Source organism: Chenopodium album, chromosome 10 (assembly GCF_948465745.1).
Source record: "Chenopodium album chromosome 10, dcCheAlbu1.1, whole genome shotgun sequence".
In the NCBI taxonomy this organism is placed as follows: Eukaryota; Viridiplantae; Streptophyta; class Magnoliopsida; order Caryophyllales; family Amaranthaceae; genus Chenopodium; species Chenopodium album.
The window spans coordinates 10,395,877-10,415,370 of NC_137843.1; the positions used below are offsets into that span (position 1 = coordinate 10,395,877).

A 19,494-nucleotide genomic window follows, 5' to 3' on the forward strand; every position below is an offset into this window, starting at 1 on the left:
GCCAATGCGGGTCACTGGTCAATAATGAGAGGGTCAGTAAACTATCAATTAAAATAAATATTGGACAAAGCCATAACTAAGGGTCTCTGTTTTCTTCAGCTTAATTTCAGTTCAGTTCAGTTCAGTTCAGCTCTAATCAGTTCAGTTCAGTTCATTCCTTCTCTCATAAACAATCCAGTTCAATTCAATTCAGCTCTAATCAGTTCAGCTCAATTTAGTAAATCAGAACTAGCCCTAAGTACATATGAATACGAAAATATGTTTATAATTATTTTACATTATCTGTTTTCTTTATGTACTAAATTGGATAAACATTTTAGCCCTAAATTAATCCTATTCCTATCCAATAACGACCCTGTCTATTAAAAATCACGTCCATTAAGAACCCTATAAACTTGACCCTAACCCTATTATTACTAGACTACCATGTCTAATAACCAGATTTTGTCTTGATGGATAAAGGAAATAAAAGAACAATTTAAGGAAAGTTTATTGCTAAATCAATGAGAATTGGGATGGTACGGAGAGTAGTAGTGAAGAGATCATGTCAACATGAAATACATTTGACAATTAATTCGGTAATAAAATGTTTCAACCGTGTTTTACGGGTTCTTTATACTTGATACACGTCTGATGAGATTTAATCTATGGATATTTACAATGCAGGTTAGCTATATACAAGTATTAAATAGCAGTCTAGGAGTACATAACAATATTTATATACTCTATTTACCGAGTAGTGAAAGTATATGGAATATTGAGAAAAAATGACGTGGATCTTACCATCACGTGAAAATAGGAATAATGGAGACCACACTCTAATTATACCTAGAATGCCATTTTATTTTAAGTACCACTTATGGTGTATATAGGGCCTATTTCTGTTTAGCTTATTTTCAGTTAGTTCAGTTCAGTTCTAATTAATTCAGGCTAGTTTTTAATTTCCTTATCTCATAAACAATTCAGTTCAGTTCAGCCCCAATCAGTTCACTTCCAATCAATTCAGTCTAGTTCCTAATTTCCTTCTCTCATAAACAATTCAGTTCAGTTAAGCCCCAATCAATTCAGTTGAGTTCAGTTGTTTTCAGTAAATTGGAACAGGCCCATAGTACCACAACAAACATGCTCCCTCCGTTTCAGTCTTTCACAATGATCTTTCCATTTGACTATATACGTGCTACGGTGCTAATGAATGTAAAAATTTTAATTTCATGTTAATAAAAAACAATTAATAATTATTATTAATAAACTACTCATTGAGATTCTTAAAAAAAAAAAATTACTCATTGAGATGAATCAAATAAAATCCATGTTTTTTTGTAAGGAAAAGGGCCTATCGAGCCAGAACATCTCACAAGTCTTCCCGGCTCGAGTTAGCAGACTAGGCACTTTGGGAGTTGGGAGGGGGGGGGGGAATGATAAGGGAATCCCACCCCAAATTGCCTCTGATAGGGTTTGATCCTATACTACAACCTGAAGGTTGGAAAGATGCAAACCTTACCATTAGACTAAGCTTTGCTTAATAAATAAAATCCAATATGACTTTGTTATGTTTTATATATTGAGAATAATATTTTTCCATCTTATGAATAGTATTAAAATTCCAAACAGAATGGTTATTATGAAACAAAGGAAGTACAACTAAATATTATTCAATAGTATTATTTGACCATCCAATGATACGTACTATTCTAAATTCATAATATAATTTTTTTATGCATATGAAAAGTTACTTATATACCCCTCGTTACATTTAAAAACATACATAATGGTTATCCGTTTGAAATGCATGATATATTTTTCTATTAGGAATATTATTGTGCTATATAAGGGTGTAATCTATTCACCATATTTTCACTATATCTGAACTTAATTATTTGAACTTATTAGGCATTATTAAAACTTATTTTAATTTATACTTTGATAATAAATAATTTCGCTTTTTTTTTTTAATGAAAATCACATATCAATAATTTACACATTATTATGAATTTAAAAATAGTTTTCAGGGCTAATTATGTCCAATTATGTGTAGTTATAAGATGAAAATCAAAACTAATTGACTATATCAAGTTATAAGTTAAAGCACAGATAACACACCCTAAAGTCTTTTTCCATCTAATTTTAGATTTTTGTTCAATGGACACTTAATCATTTTTGGTGCCTTTTATGGTCTCTACCAAAAAAAGTTTGACTATATATCTTTAAAATACTTAATTATAAGTATGTGGTTGAAAAGATGTATTAAGGCACTGTTCTTTTGAGTTTTTAGGCAGAGCAGAGCAGATTAAAGCAGAGCAGAGCAGATTTCATTATTATTATTATTATTATTATTATTATTATTATTATTATTATGGAAAATTTGTCAGAAAAAACCTTTTAAATGCCTCATTTTACAAGAAAAAATCTTTTAAACGATTCTTTGTTTTAAAAAAACCACCACAATCACTTTTTTTGTTTAATGAAACCTCACCCCTATTTTCTGGCATTGACTCTAAATTTCAGGCGTTGACTTCAGATTTTCCCTACTTACACCCAATTGTATTTATATTTGCACTCCCTCTTTGTTTTCCCTCTAAAGTCTTTCCCCTGGGCTGTATTCTCTTTCTCCTTTCTTCCATGAATGCTTTGCAACACCATCACATCAAATTGGGTTTCTCTCTCTTTCCTCTCTACTGCGCCATTAATACTTCAACCACAACCTGAGGTAAGTGTAAATTCATCAATTCTTGACTCGAAATCATAAAAAAAAAAAAATAGGGCTTTTTTTAGACAATTGAAAAGCTCACGTTCTTGCTATTGTCAATGGCTAAAGGAGGAAGGAAGGGGATTGTTGCTGTTTGTTTGGTGATTTTGAACTGTGGTGCTTAAATATACTCCCTCCTTGTTTTAATAAGTGTTACACTTACCACATTCAGCCGTGTTTTAATAAGTGTTATACTTCCTTTTTTGGCAAAAAGCTAAATTAAAATATTATATCTCTCTCCTCTCATGGTCCCCACCAAACCCACAACTACTTTTTTTATTATATCTTTCCTCTCACATTTATTACTATTCAATAAACTATTAACCCCACTATCTATCTTTTACAATTTTTTTATACTCCAACTACCCCACTTACCTCTTATTTTATTTAAGTCAATTAAATTGCCTAAAACTATGTGTCGGTCAAACTGTAACACTTAAAAAAACACGGAGGGAGTAGCACAAAAACTTGCTTGGATTGTTGAATTTCTTCACTAGAATTGTTCAATTGTTTCCTTAATTTGTTGAATTTCTGCAATTTTGTTTGTGTTAAGAGTGTTTGTCAGGTTTAATGGTAGAGTGAATTAGAGAAGACAAAGGAGAACTAGAGTGAGTGCTACAATGGTGAATTAAGCTGTACAATTGTTGAAGAACCCTAATTTACCTATCAATTGATATGATTTGGGGGAGATTTGCACTAATTTTTCGTTGGAATGATTTGCACTAATTTTTCGTTGGAATGATTTGCCCTAATTTTTCGTTGGATCGATTTGGGGATATTGTAGAGGGAAAATTAGGGAGCAAAAACAAAAGAGGGAAAAACGCTTAACAGTGGTTGCAAGTAAGGAAATCTTAAGTCAATGCCTGAAAGTTGGAGTCAATGCCGGAAAAGAGGGGTGATGTTTCATTAGACAAAAAAAGTGATTGTGGTAGTTTTTTTTAGCAAAGAATCGTTTAAAAGGTTTTTTTTTCGCAAAATGAGGCATTTAAAAGGTTTTTTCTGACAAATTTTCCTATTATTACTACTACTACTACTACTACTGCTATTATTATTATTATTATTATTACTATTATTATCATTAATTATTAAATATTATTATTATTATTATTATTATTAAATATTATTTATTTATTTATTATTATTATTCAAAATTAATAATTATTATTATCTTTAAATATTATTTTTTATAATAAAAAAATCAATTATTATTATTACTATTATTATCATTATTATTATTACTATTATTATTATTAAATATTAATTATTATTATTATTATTAATAAATATTAACTATTTCTTATTATTATTAAATATTAATTATCATTATAATAATTCAATATTAATTATTAAATACTAATTATTTATTATTATAGTTAAATATTAATTATTATTATAATAATTCAATACTAAGTATTATTTTTAAGCAGAATAGAGCAGATTTCAGAATAGAATAGCATAGCATAGTAGAGTAGGACAGGGCCTAAGTAGTGTTTAAACATTATCCTCTATGTATTTCGAAAATTATGTTAATGTTCGTATTTCATTATTCAAAATTCGTTAACTTTGTTCGTATTTTCTTACAATAATACAGAGTAATTATTATGCTCTGTATAACAAAATATCTTAAGTACTACGTATTAAAATTGGAACAAACATGTACTAAATAATTTTTTAAAAAAAAATAAAAAAATTTGGTGGATTATAAAAATTGAAGAATGGAAAAAATACTATTGGTGGTAGGAACTAGGAAGTAGGAAGAACCAATAGAGAAACCACCCAAAAAAAAGAGGGCGATGCTATCCGTAGAAAGTAGGAGGAAGGTGCGAACATACTACGAGTAATTATTTTTATTTTATTTTATTTATAAAAAAGAGTTGAGAGTTGAGTTTGGTCAAGGACTCAATGGAGAGATAATGAATAACGATGAATGAGTTGGAGGCTGGTTATGATTACGGCAGAAAGAGGTTAGGTCACGTGTATTTGTCTCCGTTTTCCAGAGTGATTAGAGGCGTGTTCTCTAAGAAAGGAACCACTTCACTTCCCTTCTTTCTCCTTTCTCCTTTATTATTACGTCCACTCCCACTCACCACTCACTCTCTTCCCCTACCCCCCACGTGAGATGCGTCCCTTCACCCTTCACTCTCTGCTCCTTTGCCGTCACTTCCCACGTGACCTTCGGCCCCACCTTTTCTTTTTCCATGGCCCCACTTTTGAACTTTTATTTATATTTTAACCATTTTTTTAGAAGAAAATTAATACTGAGTATAAATTACGTTTTTTATGCAACTGGTCAAATTGTATGTTCTCCTTGTAAAAAACAGAATAACCTCTTAATCTTTTATTAACAGAGTAAAACTTCTATAATAATAACAGTGCAACCCTTATAACTGCAATAGAGTGCGTAACGTATATAACTCACATCAAATCAGATCAAATAAGCAAAATTAAGGTGAACCAAACAAGCTCTTAAAATGTTGTTCGGCAGGTAATAGGTACACCACCTATGGAGTATATGTTATTTAATTAACTATAAAGATGAATTAGCTTAATTTAACTGATTTAGTCATTATTTCAAATCTCACTATTATTGTGATACCAAATTAAATGGAAAAAAATTATTATTGGAGAGGGTTGGTGACAATCAATATTTTTTTTTTTTTTAAAAAAATAAGTAAGATGAAGGCATATGTTTTTGTTTAAAAAGGAGAGAATAAGAAAAAAAACTTCATAAAAGTCATGATATTTGGTAAGGACAATAAAAATGACTTGAGTTATCCATTAAAATTTAAAATTTTTATAATATAATAAGACAATTATGTGATTTGAGATATACGTTAATTAGTTGATTAAAATTTTATGATTGTGTGATTTGAGATGTAAGTTGATTAAATTTTTCATAACAACCATGCATCACTAATATATACGGAGTACAATAATACAAGTACACTACTATTATGAAATAAGACATGGTAGGTTTTAAATATTTAAAACGAACACGTCGGTAATGATTTAGAAAAGGCTATCATATCGATAGTATAAGGTTTCTTTCTAATCATCTAATGTCTTTTTCTCTTTAAATATACAACTTGTGATTGTGAATCTATATTACTATGGCCTTTACGATAATAGGAACATATCTAATCCAACGGTTCTAAACACGAGATTGTGACTAATTAACGGCTAAGATCGTTAAGGTTATGATGAGCAATCGACATACGTTATTGACACGATACCTTTTACTGGTTTTATTGGGCCCGCAAATTGATGAGAAATGATAGAAGATCTATGGTGGTCCAAATATCATATTATATACATACAAACTATGTATTTTCTCCTGTGTTTGCTCTAATTTTCTTTTTACGAGTTAACAGTAAGTATAATAATTATTTATATGTGATATAATTGGAATAGAAAGGAATTGCGGCATGGATTATGTTAATGAAATAAAATGTGAAACAATGTTTTAGAGACGAAGAGAGTAAAATTGTATTCGAAGTAGAGAGTGCTTAAAAATTAATTGATGAAAAAGGGAACCTTCGGGGAAGTTTACCTAGCAAATAACTTATAATGGTCCAGCACTCCTTTTTATCGTTGTCAATTTGTCATCACTTTCGTCATATCCAATCTTTATTCTTTTATGTTTTGGAAAAATTGCATTTGCTTTTCCATTCAAAGAAAATGGAAAGTGATTTGTATTACATGGAGTATATCACAGCACCACAACATAACAGTGCTGATGATAGCGTCCTCTAACTTCCTTTTAATTTTATTTTCACACTTTACTGAAAAAGTTAATAGATAAAAATACAAAAGGAAAAGAAAACTAAAGAAAGATGTTTTTATACCTTGTGAAATTATGCTCTTGTACAATGGAATTTCTAGGTAGTACTAATCAACCTTTTAGCATTTCCCATGTCATAAAAATATAATTATCGCATTTTGTCGCCTTAAAATAATTCCTTTGGCCTCTGCTACTTTACTTTGTTACACTTTGTTTACACGGTCTCTAATAATGCACACTTTTAACCATTATACTATATCATATGTATGGATTGAAAAAAAAAATCTAATGTTTCAAATTAAATGTACATAAAGAATTTCGACTACTATAATAATGAGAATTTATACATGATAAAAGAATTTTAAATAATTGCCACCAATGTAAGTATTACTACTAGTTTAAAGAAATAGAGATCCTATGTATATGTATTTTTCCCTCCCATTTTAAGATTTTATCTCAATAATAAAGTTAAAGAGCTAAATATTGGTACCACTCAAATATGCATTTTTGTTTTTTCCCTTTGATCTGGACCACCTAAAAGAATATTTTAATAAGAAAGATGTTATATAAGATATACCCAATAGAATATATGCTTTTGTACTTGGAATTTATAGTAGTAATAATCAACGACCTATTAGATATTCCCACGTCATAAAAAGAAAGAAATTTATAATATGCACTTAATATGAATTTTTGATTTTTATTATTCCAATATTTTTAAGATAACTATCTCAGATTCTCATTAAAGTCAACGTGCTAACATTAATATCTTTTCATGCATCCATGCATTTTGGTTTTCCCTCCTAGATCTGGACTGTTTTAGATCACTTGATTGGCAAGTGGATTAATGGAGAAACAAGAAAAGTAAAGTGAAGAAAGTTGCATGTTTGTATACATACCTTGTGAAGTTTATGCTCTTGTATATGACTTTTAGACAAAATTACGGAGTACTAATCAACCTTTTATATATACTTTGTGATTTAAAAGTCTAGTACACATATACATAGAATTTCGTGGTAATAATAATAAAGGTCAACTTTTTAAGATTAGTGCGTCATAAATAACTGATGTATATGCTGCACGTAGTGAAATAGGAGGCATAATTAATTCATTTTAAAGATTTTAATCTCAAAATATATTGTTAAACTGCTAGCGTTGATATTATATACGAATGATGATACTCATGCATGTATGTGTTTTAACTATTTCTCTCTAACTAGTTGATCGATGCCATTTTTTTTTTTTTTTTTTGGAAAGGTAGAGCAAAATTAACTATTAATTACGAATAACCAAAATGACTGAAGTATACACATATTACCACCTAAATAATCGTTAATTATGATAGACCTCACTTGAGCTCAAGTATGATCAGTGTTACATGCTTTATTTCATGGATACCCAATGTCATCTAAGTCAAAATACCAATAATTATTGAAGATTCATTCATTCCAATAATGTATTGTAAGCAATAATTAGTTTGAATAGTATGAAGAATATAAATATGATGTATACATCGATAAAATAAGATTTCAAATGAAATAATCCCTTTTACATTATTATAAGGAAATAAACAAACTATCCTAATACAATCAAAGTGGAAAAATTAATCAACGAACTAAATTAGTCAAGTTCTCAATTATTAACTTTTACCGACAAATAAGGAGCATTATTCACAGTTATAGAAATGTCAACCGTAGTATTGCCAGGTTACTTTCGATGGGAATTTGGTGCTCCTCACGAAATAAAAACTTTATAATATACACTAATTGAAGTATGAGGCAATAATAAAAAGAGGAAGCAAATAAAAACAAGGCACTTTTATTCTAGTTGCATGGTGCCAAAGACGTTGCTTTACAATTTACAAAGCTTATGCTATAAGAGGGGAATAATTATAAACATATAAGAAATTGGTTTCATATTATTGACGTTAACATTTACGTAATACGGAGTAGAATTTTGACATTATTTACAAATATCATGTTAACCATTTTTTATAGAGTAACTTATACTCGTATATTTTAAAAAATTTAATTATATCGAGTACAGAATTTATTAGATTCGTCTCAATATATTTTTACTAACTACAAATAATGTGAAACCGTAAACAGTACTCTGTATAATTATAGGAGTTTATTAATAGGAGTAAACGACTATAGGAGTAATATTTTAGGTTTCTATTTTTGAATTGAAAGACAAAAGAATTAATGAGTGTAAAATTAGCATAAGATTCCATGCCTTATTCAGTGCATGAAACAATGCACACGCGTACGTAATAACCACTTCTAAAACCAAACAAGACACTTGTCCTACGGTGGAAAGTTTGTCGGCTTGTCTAGTTCACAAGTTGGATAAAATGTTCTTATTCTAAATCATTGATTTGCTCGATCTTTGCTTAACAATTTTTTTAAATATTTGGTTTGATCAATGCTTTCTTTTTCGCAATTATATAATGCTATGGTCGTTATCTCATCGATGAATCGAGATTAACGGCAATTGTTAGGGACCACGATATATTAACTAATTGTTCCCCATGCATGGATTACATTTAAATATATTCCGATTCGACCGTCTTGTTTTACTTGTCAATGTTATGTTTTATCGTTTTTTGTGTGAATTTTAATTTTGTTTCAAACAGATAAATAATTAAGACAGATAGAGTAATGTTTGAACCAATATACGGAATAAACTCAAATTTTGAATCAATTATCATCCATAAGGCCATAGCTCACGATCAACTCTAATTTGATCTGACTAAACTAATTAAAATCTGTTTAAAAAATAATTAGCAGTATTGATTCTGGCTATACTTGAATATTTGAACATCTTTAACGAGATCTCATGGAAAGAAATCATGTCGAATTATAAAAGGCAAGACCCTCGTGACCTCTTGTGATCCACAAAATCCATGCACAATCTCGATCTCCACTTTTCTAAACATTAAAACACATTTAAAATAAAGGCTATCAAATTCGCCAACTAATATTTAGCAAAATTGCAAAATATTATTCTAACCTCAAAAAATTATAATAATCTAAGCCGATTAAAAATGTTTTGCAGGAGGTGTCTCACACTCCGCAACAATAGTCTATTAATAATTCAATACCAATAACGACATATTATGCTACAAAATTTAGGTGCGATTGTGCAAATGTTGAAATCTACTTTATCCTAATTGTCCAAGTAATCTTACGAGCTTTTTATATGTGCAAGTTAAATGAGAGTTTGCAAGTAATCAAGATATGGAGTAGCTCTAATATTCTAAAAATCTCAATCTATAAAAATTCTCATTTCTTTGATAAACTTAAGACTTTAAGGATTTTAGATTCAAATTCTCAATACTACCTTCAAATTAAACTCCCACGAAACATGTACCCCCGACTTTGTAGCTAGAAAAACTATAGGCATGCTACTAAGATTTAGTTCATGAATGTGAAAGATTTTATGTAAGTTTAACTTCATACCAAATAAATAAAAAAAAAGATTTTATGTAAGTTTAATTTCATAGGAAAAAAAAAAAAGTACTAACGTATGTAGTCTTAGGATTGAATAAAAATTAAACAGTTTAGACATTTTAAAATTGTTACTTTGGGCCAGTTCACTTCAGCTTAATTTTAGTTCAGTTCACTTCAGCTCCAATCAATTCAGTTCAGTTCAGTTCAGCTCCTAATTTCCCTGTCTCAAAAAATATTCATTTATGCTCATTTCAGTTCAGTTCAGTTCAGTTCAGCTCCAATCAGTTCAGTTCAGCTCAATTCAGTAAATGTGGACAGACCCTTAGTATTAATTTGACTATTTGAGAATGCATGACAAAAGTAAGCATATGTTGAATGGTACGGTGTAAAGTCTAGTTATTAATGTTTTGATTGACTTAATATATTTATATTTAGCTTCTTATAGATGCACACCAATTCGTATACATTATTTTTTTCGAGAATTATTATTGGATAGAGCAATTATATATTCTATAGAACATAAAATTGTCATCTAGATTTAAAGTTTGAAAGGTTTCTCTTTGTTCAAAAACACAAAACGATAAGTTGGTTATTAGAACTAGTTTTTGAGTCCAAACAATGTCCCTATATATTTAACATGAATAATAATAATACTTTGAAAGGGGGTGGATGAGATTCGAGCTCATGACCTTTTGTGTCACGCTGGCTCTGATACCATGTTAGTGGACCATCTCAATCAAAAAGTTAAGCTGATGGTTGATGTTCAGAAATATTTTTTATATTCTATCAGTTTATTTCAAACCGTATTTATAAACTTTAAAATATAAGTAGAAGATATGAAATGAGAATGAGCGTAACATGACATATACATTGCAATTTGCAATATTGCGTCTTTATTAACAAACTTGCAAAGCCTTGTTTACTCTTTACAAGTTCGAAGAAACTGCTTATAGTTTAGCAGCCCAACTATGAAACATGACTACTTGTAATTTCATTTTTGTTGCTTTAATTTGCTAGTTGTGACTTCATTTAAGATTGATAGTTTCCTAACTATAATTTGACAATAATCTTTACTCTTTAGAAAACCTAACATGATTTTATAGGTAGTATCCGATTATATTTTGATAGAATTTTCCAGCCTTGCAATAACCCTTGTTTGTCATTATTTAAATTTGAAAAAGAAGTGTGAACTCAAAGTTTGGGAAATTTTCTTTCAAGTCCCTTGCCTGATTCATCATGGAAATTTAAGATTGATAGTTCACTACAAAAACAAGAACATATTTGTTAAATATTTTACCTTGATTAGGCTTCATATGATTTTTGAGTGATCTAGTGTGAACTTGCAGTACACATTATATAGCGTAAAAATTTGATGATAATCATCTTTAAAATGACAATTATTATCTTAATTATTTATTAGCTGATTTTTTAATTATTTATTTTTATATCAATATTAATTTCAAATATTTTTTATTTTTAAAATTTATTTTAAAAGATTTCAACAGAACATATTTTTCACTCAGCAGAGCATTATAGCTCTAAAGAATAGGGCCATTCTCTACCAACTCTATATTCGCTGTCACCCTAGCTAGCTAGCCTATTAAATGAGACCGGTTTTCCTCTTGACTAGTAAACACTTCTCCTCTACATGGTGCACAAAACCAATGCATTATAGATGAAATATGTTAAATTGTAAATCTATATGTTTTGACGTGTTGTTGTATGTTAATTTCATTTACTCTTTCTTGTATCCCTTATACTACTTTAGATTGATTTCATTCCCATGGTAATTGATTTGTGAAATCCTACTTTAGATTGTAGAGACTTGAGAGTATTGTTTGGACACACGTCGAGAACGAATATAGAAAATTTGGTCTTTAGCTCTCGAGCCTACTCAAATGTTACGCCAAAGGCCCATAATTAATTGCTTGGACCCATAATAATACTGAATATGATATTGATAATTCATACGAAATACTCCGTAGTAAAGACCATATTATTATTATTATTATTATTATTATTTGATCACCATTCTTTTTATTACGCAAATTATTTGATCATCATATGGTTGAAGGTGACACGTTTACTAAGTTAGAGGGAGCCAGACAACCAGCATTTCATTGGTGGAGATGCTAGTAAATGGACTATAGTACTACTACTAAATTAGTAATATTCTTCCATCAATCATCAAAGATTGATAGCAACATGCATATATGTATAAAGCAAACTCAAGAATAATTTATATCACACTTTATTTTAAAATAAAAAGAAATATTATCCTATATTTGTTTCTGAAAATTGTTACACACTTTGACTTTTCACACAACTTATCGATTTTATTTTTATCGTCATTTTATGTTATATTTAAATATTCTCATAGAATATTTTTTATTTCGTCTTATTACATATATTCGGAAATCGGAATATCAGTATAAAATGATAAAGTCTTATTGTAAGAACTTTTAAAAACGGATTTAATGAGGACATATGTTTTTGGTGTTATTATGAGGAAATGCTACATGTAAAGCAAACCATGGGACCATTTTGAGAGCTGGTAAGTGGTTAATTTGTTAATAACATATGGCATTCTAATTATGATTTATCATTATCATTATTCATTAATTGACCCAAGAGCGTCTACAATCTTTTTCTGTTTTGGACGTTATTGGTAGTTAAGTAAAAGCTATAAAGAAGAGCCATATAACAAATTCAAATGGCTGCTAATTCAAAAGGGTAAGTTAAGCTATCATTATGAGCTCTTATCTTTGGAATACAATATGATTATGGTGTGACATTTCCACTTAAATCTTTATCAATCACGTCCTAAAACAATGACCGATTTCGTGTACGTGGTTAATGTGTTTGTATATTTCTGTAAGAAGATAATTTTATTATATTGATTGTATTATATCCTTCGTAATTTATTGATACAATTTTTTAGATACTGTCAATGCACTTGTTAATTACTTCGTTTTAAAATACTTGTAACACTTTTTAAACATAAAAAAGTCACAATACTTACAACACACTATAATTAGAAAGTTATGTGTAGAAAAATTTGTACTTTTTTCCTTATTAAACTTAATTATACTCTTAACAACTTCTCACCCCATTTTAAAGTGTACTTATTCATATAAATCCCACTTCTCTTAAATACCGTGAAAAAGTGTGTGTTGCAAGTATTAAAAAAACTGAGGAAATATGATCTTTAAGTATGTAAAAGTGTAAATCATAAAACTAGATGTTATCAATCAATCAATCAAAGCGTTAATCTAATAAGTAGGGTTGGCTACGTGAACCAAAAATGATTATTCCATATAGCCATCCACAAAATTTTTTCCTCCTCCACTCCTTACGATCAAATACCTCATTTTCATGCAAATCCAAAACCTAATGTTATGAAGTTATTAATCGAGACAAATCTATTCACATTGTACAGAAGTACAATTTTCCATACATATATAAATCACAATAGCTATCAAATAAAAGAATCTATATGAATAATGACAAAGTCAAAACGTGTCAACTAATAAAGAACGACGGAATACGAATATTTTTTTACAGTAGTACATGTCTACGTTACGGACTACACCGTAGTGTACTCAAGTATAGGTAGACAAAGTAGTTAAGGACAATGTAGTTGAGTGTGAAAAAAGCAGACCTAATTATCTGGGCCTCTAAAATCTGTTGCCTCGGTACTATCGCGGGCTCATGATACACCCTAAACAGCAGGCCTAATTATCTGGGCCTTTAAATTTTTCACCATTGTAAACAAGCAAAGTTCATGTCATTTCCAAACTGGACCATTCAGCATCATCTTGACACAGGCCATAAGCGCAGATTGTTCGGTTCATCACATATTCACATGGACCGCAAAGGCCTTATTAATTGATACTTTATAGTTTATTTATTTATTTATTTATTATTTTATTTTTTATAATCTTTAGATAAGACACAAATGAATAAAGTATCAATTATTTATTTATTTATTTATTTTTTAAATAATGGAAGGAGTATCATTATTCAAGTAAACCGATATTTGTCATCCTAGCTTTTGAGAGAACGACCCTAATAGTTTGGTGCCATTTAGTTCATTTTAAATTTGATTGTTTCAGTATGATCGATATGAATTAGTTGGTGTAAATTTATTTGTTTCTGATACATTATATGAATATTAATCTCGTGGTATATGAAAATAATGTCCAATCAAATTTCTTCATGCATTTTAAAATAAGTAAATAAATAATATTACAATTGAAAGAGAAATTTGATTTCCACATGAAAAAGTAAAATATTATGATTGCTATAAGCAATAAATATTTAATGAGAACGTCAAGTTGAATTAAACTCAATTACTCAAGTATTGAAAAATTAAAGCATAGTACATTTACTAATAAAAAAGCACCTACCTCACATCCACTAAATATGTTATTGAAAAAATAGAAAAAGTTCATATTCATTTTTGTTAAATGTCGAGGACAAAACCGGACAATTATGATTTTTAAACGTCAACAAATCATCAATCAATACTTTAAAAATCAAATAAACTTCATCTCAAGGACTTGTTCTTATCTTGTGAATAAGATAGATAAACCGCTACTTTTTGGGTGAAATTACCAATTTAACACAAACACGTGGCAGACACATAGCATTAAACACGTGGTAATGGGCCAACAAACATAATTTGACACATGGCATGTATTTATTGGATAAAAGGCCCAAAGCCCGACCCATAATTAAAGAAGTAGTAATGCAGGAATGTTATGTATTTACAAATACATAACAATGAATAAAATATTTTAAAAACACAAGGTATAGAGATAGGAAGAGAGAGTTCTGTAGGTGAAACCCACCTTTTTTTTTTGGTTAGATTGTCTCACGTGATGGGAGACCACATGCTGATCTAAAAGCTTATATAATACCATTGAATTTTCAATGATACTGTTCATGCATAAATTTAGTACAATTAAATACATATATAATACCATTATATACATATATAGTATGACTGTATGTTCAGTGATATTATTTTATCATCCAATAATACCGGAATATAATCCAATGATACAATAATATGCATTCATTTGTACGTATAATTAATTACATAAGTACCTTTTATTATACATTTTTACGTGAATAACATACTTCCCTTTAAAATCCCTCGACCCTCGCCTATAGTTTGCATTTGGCTTCTATCATTCTGACAGTGATATTCCTATTTACTGCAGCACTGGGCCAGGATAGTGGGCCTATTGGGCTGGCCGACAGTCCATAATTCCAACTTCATATAGAACAAATGGATTGAGCCAAATTGGTCATAAAAACGTTGTTTGATTGGTCCAAAACTTGCCACGAGTCCGTCCAAAAGCTCCAATTTGACTCTTTACTGTTCTACCAATTCTTATAGATTCCCTCTTTTTTTTTGATGTGATTCTAATAATTTCATCATTTCCATAATCTAAAAATTTGTGATCCCTATTTTTCTACTCTATGATTGTACAAAAGAATATGTGAAAACTATACTATATGTGATAAATACAATTTTTTTTAATAAAATAACATTACACTCTATAATGCTATATACAATTTTTTAATAAGATAACATTACACTCTATTATGCTATATACAATTTTTAAATAAGATAACATTAAACTCTATTATGCTATATTGCTATCATATACAATGACATCGTATATTATTTTTTGACAGAATTTTGTGAATTTTTTAATTTAAGTGTAACCGAAAAAATCAAGCTATTTAATGTGTAAGATATATGAAGAAAGAGAGTAAATTTAAATTTTAAATTGTATTTGAAGCTAAATGCTTGTGAAAAACATTCAAATGAAGTTTTGTTTTAAATTCTTTTTAAAAGGGAACATCAAAGAGTCCTTATCTTCATCATCCTTTCATAATTCATTTCTTTTTTTAGATTATGAAAAAGAAATATAAAATGATGTTTGTGTGACTTGTCCTATTAAAATTTGCAAGAAGGAAATATGAGACAAACTCACAAAACAACAAGAAGGAAATAGAACGTTTTGCGTGAAATCGGATATATGACATTAATAATTTAATGTTTGACATTAATAATCAAATATCTAACTTGAGAACTCTAATATCTGACATTAATAATCTAACATATGACATTAATAATCTAATAATCCAATTAAATTATTAATATCAGATATATTGAATTTACCGTGAGTCCGACTCACCCAATTTTTTTTGAAAAGGAAAATTAGAAGTAGTGAAAATAAAAGAATCTAAAAGTCGCCCTATTGGTTCAACCGTTCAAGGCTCTATAAATGATCATTTCAATTCTTCTGATTATGAATGTAGAGTCTTAGATTCCTCAAAAAAAAAAAAAAAAAAAAAAAAAAAAAAAAAAAAACCGTAGAGTCTTAGAGTTATGGATAACTGAACTCTAAACCCACTACTTCAAAGAATCAAAGTTCAAAGTTAATAAGAGTTTTAAGAATTGTATTTTACTCCAAGCCTATGATTTATGCCTTAAAAGAGAATAATAAACTGGAAAAAAAAGTCTAAAATAAGAAGATCTTAGTTTATTTAGACTTTACTCCAAGCCTATGACTTATTCAGTTATTCTCCTTATGTTTTTTTTTGGTACAAAACCACGTTCGGTATTTATCGAGTAACGCCCTAAATAACTCTTCAATCTTTTCTCTCTCACTTTTACTTTTACTTTTCTCTCTCTTCACCCTAAAAATTTCATCCACAAACACTACCACAATTCCGTCACCACCAAGCAAAGCCACCACAATTCCGTCGCCACCAAGGGTTGCGACCAACTACAAGCGACGATATCATGAAATCGGAATGGTAAGGGGGTTGGCGTCAGGTATTTGTTTTACTTATTTTTATTTCAGTCGTTCCAGATGAACGCCTGAAATTTTAGAATGTTCCATGGAAGGCAAGTGATGAAAATCAATCCCAATATCTCTCAAAATCGGGAGGGAAACTTTAACCACCTGAGCTATTTCTCCCTCACATATAACAATATATACTAGTATAAGAAAACAAAATTGAAATAATGAAATGAATAATGGTAGGAGATAAAGATAAAATAAGAGGTGAATATGAAAAGTAACATACTAATTTCATGACTATTATTAGAAAATAATAATTACAAAAAATAGGAAAATATCAATCAAGTAGATAGCTAACACTACTCAATACATACTACGAGTAGCTAGAGGAAACATACGGGTCCTCATAATGGGTTGCAATTAGCTGGATGGAAAATGAAGGCCTTTTAATTAAATCGGGCCGGTCGGTCAAATCATTATAATTCAAGTATTTTTTAACCTGTAATACAAATGTACATGTATATATAAAGGCCTAAAATTCCCCTTTTTCTTAATCATCCAACACTCTATTTCTCCCCTTTCTTACACAACATAAGATTATACTACGTATGCTTGTTATGTCATAGTGAAAACTATATATTATACGAAGTACGGAGTATTATTTTTATTGTACAACGACGACTACCATGAACTTTCTAAGAAATATGCTTGTTTTTGTTTACGTTTATGTACTTTTGTTATTATCTCTTTCGGTCTCGGCTAAACCAGCAACATTTCAGCAAGATTTTAAGGTCACTTGGGCTGATACTCATATTAGGCCTATTGAAAGAGGAAGAGCAATTCAACTTAAGCTTGACCAATCTTCAGGTATGTAATAATTAATACAATTAATACACATTTTAATTCTAAATTTCTTATTAATTTATTCATGTATGTAATTTTATTGTAACTAAAACTTTGATACACCATACTACATCTTCTCGTTTTGTTTGAAAACATACATGTTAATGTTAATTTTCATTAATTTGAGCATGATGTAGGATGCGGATTTGCCTCGAAGTATAAGTATCTATATGGACGTGTGAGCATGAAAATCAAGCTTGTTCCAGGAGATTCAGCTGGAACTGTTACTGCATTTTATGTGAGTTTATAATCAGAGATAAGTTTAATGAAGAAAGAAAGAAATTAATAAATGTATTTTGGTTCATAATTAATAGGCTTTTTTTTTAATTAATTTATTCCTTAAAGAGTTTTTCATTATTAGGATGTGATGTGTGTAAGTGACATATATAGAATAATATAGCTATGTACAAGTATATACTTGTACTGTTGTACAACTCATGTTGAGACAAAAAAAAAAAAACCTTATTAAATTGCTAATTAAGGAAATAAAATGGTGATTATTTCATGCAGATGAACTCAGACACAGACACTATACGTGATGAATTGGATTTCGAGTTCTTGGGAAACAGGACGGGCCAACCTTATACGGTCCAAACAAATGTTTTTGCTCATGGAAAGGGAGACAGGGAGCAAAGAGTTAACCTTTGGTTCGATCCTTCCGCGGCTTATCACACGTATACCATTCTTTGGAACCACAAACACACCGTGTAAGTCATTCAAATGCGCCATTTATCCACTCTTAATAATGTGTTTGACATTCTTGGTTCATGCAGCTGACCCCAGTCTTCTGAAAAATTTGCTTGTTTTCGTAGTTATATTCATTTATAATGTGGTGTATCATTGTTTTAATAATTTGTACATTGTTGAATGTGAAGATTCTACGTGGATGAAGTTCCAATAAGAGTGTACAAGAATAATGAAGCAAAGGGAATCCCATATCCTAAGTCACAACCAATGGGAGTGTTTTCCACTCTATGGGAAGCCGATGATTGGGCGACACGAGGTGGATTGGAAAAAATTGATTGGAGCAAAGCCCCATTCTATGCTTACTATAGGGACTTTGAAATTGATGGTTGTCCTATGCCAGGACCAATGACTTGTGCCTCAAATCTTCGTAACTGGTGGGAAGGTGCAGCTTATCAAGAGCTAAGCCCTATGCAAGCACGATTGTATCGTTGGGTTCGCCAAAACCACATGGTTTACGACTATTGCCATGATAAATCGCGTTTCCCTGTTCCTCCCCCTGAGTGTTCGGCTGGGATTTATTAATTAATCAGAATGCATATGTAAATCGCAAAAATATTATATTGATTTTCACGTTCTCAAAGTTTGATGGATACTCTCCTATAAGAGAGATGTTTAGGTACCGCATATTATTATTATTCCAGTTATGTTCGTGCTATGTATCAAATGTAGTACGTGGAAATATATGTGATGTCTCTATGTTTATCGATTGTATACTTATTTATGTGAAAGGACATATAATGTAACTTCAAGTATCATTGTCTATTGAATTACATTACAAGCGAGCTAAGGTCTACATGCAACGAATTTAGCCCATGCAATTTGTCAAGAGTAGTACTTGAATATCAAATTCAAAACATTTTTTGAGGGGTCAATATTAGCATATAATTGGGTACCACACTACCACTTAAATAGTTAATGTATGTTCATCCTTTACCCCCACCAAACTGACCAAAGCTTGCTGTATAATTTTTTACCAAAGAATTATTTAGAGGATGAAAACAAGACAACATTACTACTGATACTTGAACACACGTGAAT

At 29.8% G+C, this 19,494-nt stretch overlaps 1 protein-coding gene across 1 annotated transcript; it reads left to right on the forward strand.

Moving 5' to 3' along the window:
- The first annotated feature begins 17,346 nt into the window (after nt 1-17,346).
- LOC145563506 (putative xyloglucan endotransglucosylase/hydrolase protein 6) lies at nt 17,347-19,205 on the forward strand. Its single transcript, XM_081623953.1, has 4 exons — nt 17,347-17,673; nt 17,847-17,947; nt 18,220-18,416; nt 18,585-19,205. Exons 1-4 carry the CDS (start codon nt 17,493-17,495, stop codon nt 18,976-18,978), a joined length of 873 nt encoding a protein of 290 aa, XP_081480079.1. The 5' UTR covers nt 17,347-17,492; the 3' UTR covers nt 18,979-19,205.
- Nucleotides 19,206-19,494: the final 289 nt, after the last annotated feature.

What these genes read in the sequence shown, in the direction of transcription:
- LOC145563506 (XM_081623953.1), top strand. Translation starts at nt 17,493, where the DNA reads ATGAACTTTCTAAGAAATATGCTTGTTTTTGTTTACGTTTATGTACTT. An exon ending in TAAGCTTGACCAATCTTCAG is followed by an intron (nt 17,674 to 17,846) that starts GTATGTAATAAT and finishes AGCATGATGTAG; the next exon opens with GATGCGGATTTGCCTCGAAG. An exon ending in TGGAACCACAAACACACCGT is followed by an intron (nt 18,417 to 18,584) that starts GTAAGTCATTCA and finishes TTGAATGTGAAG; the next exon opens with ATTCTACGTGGATGAAGTTC.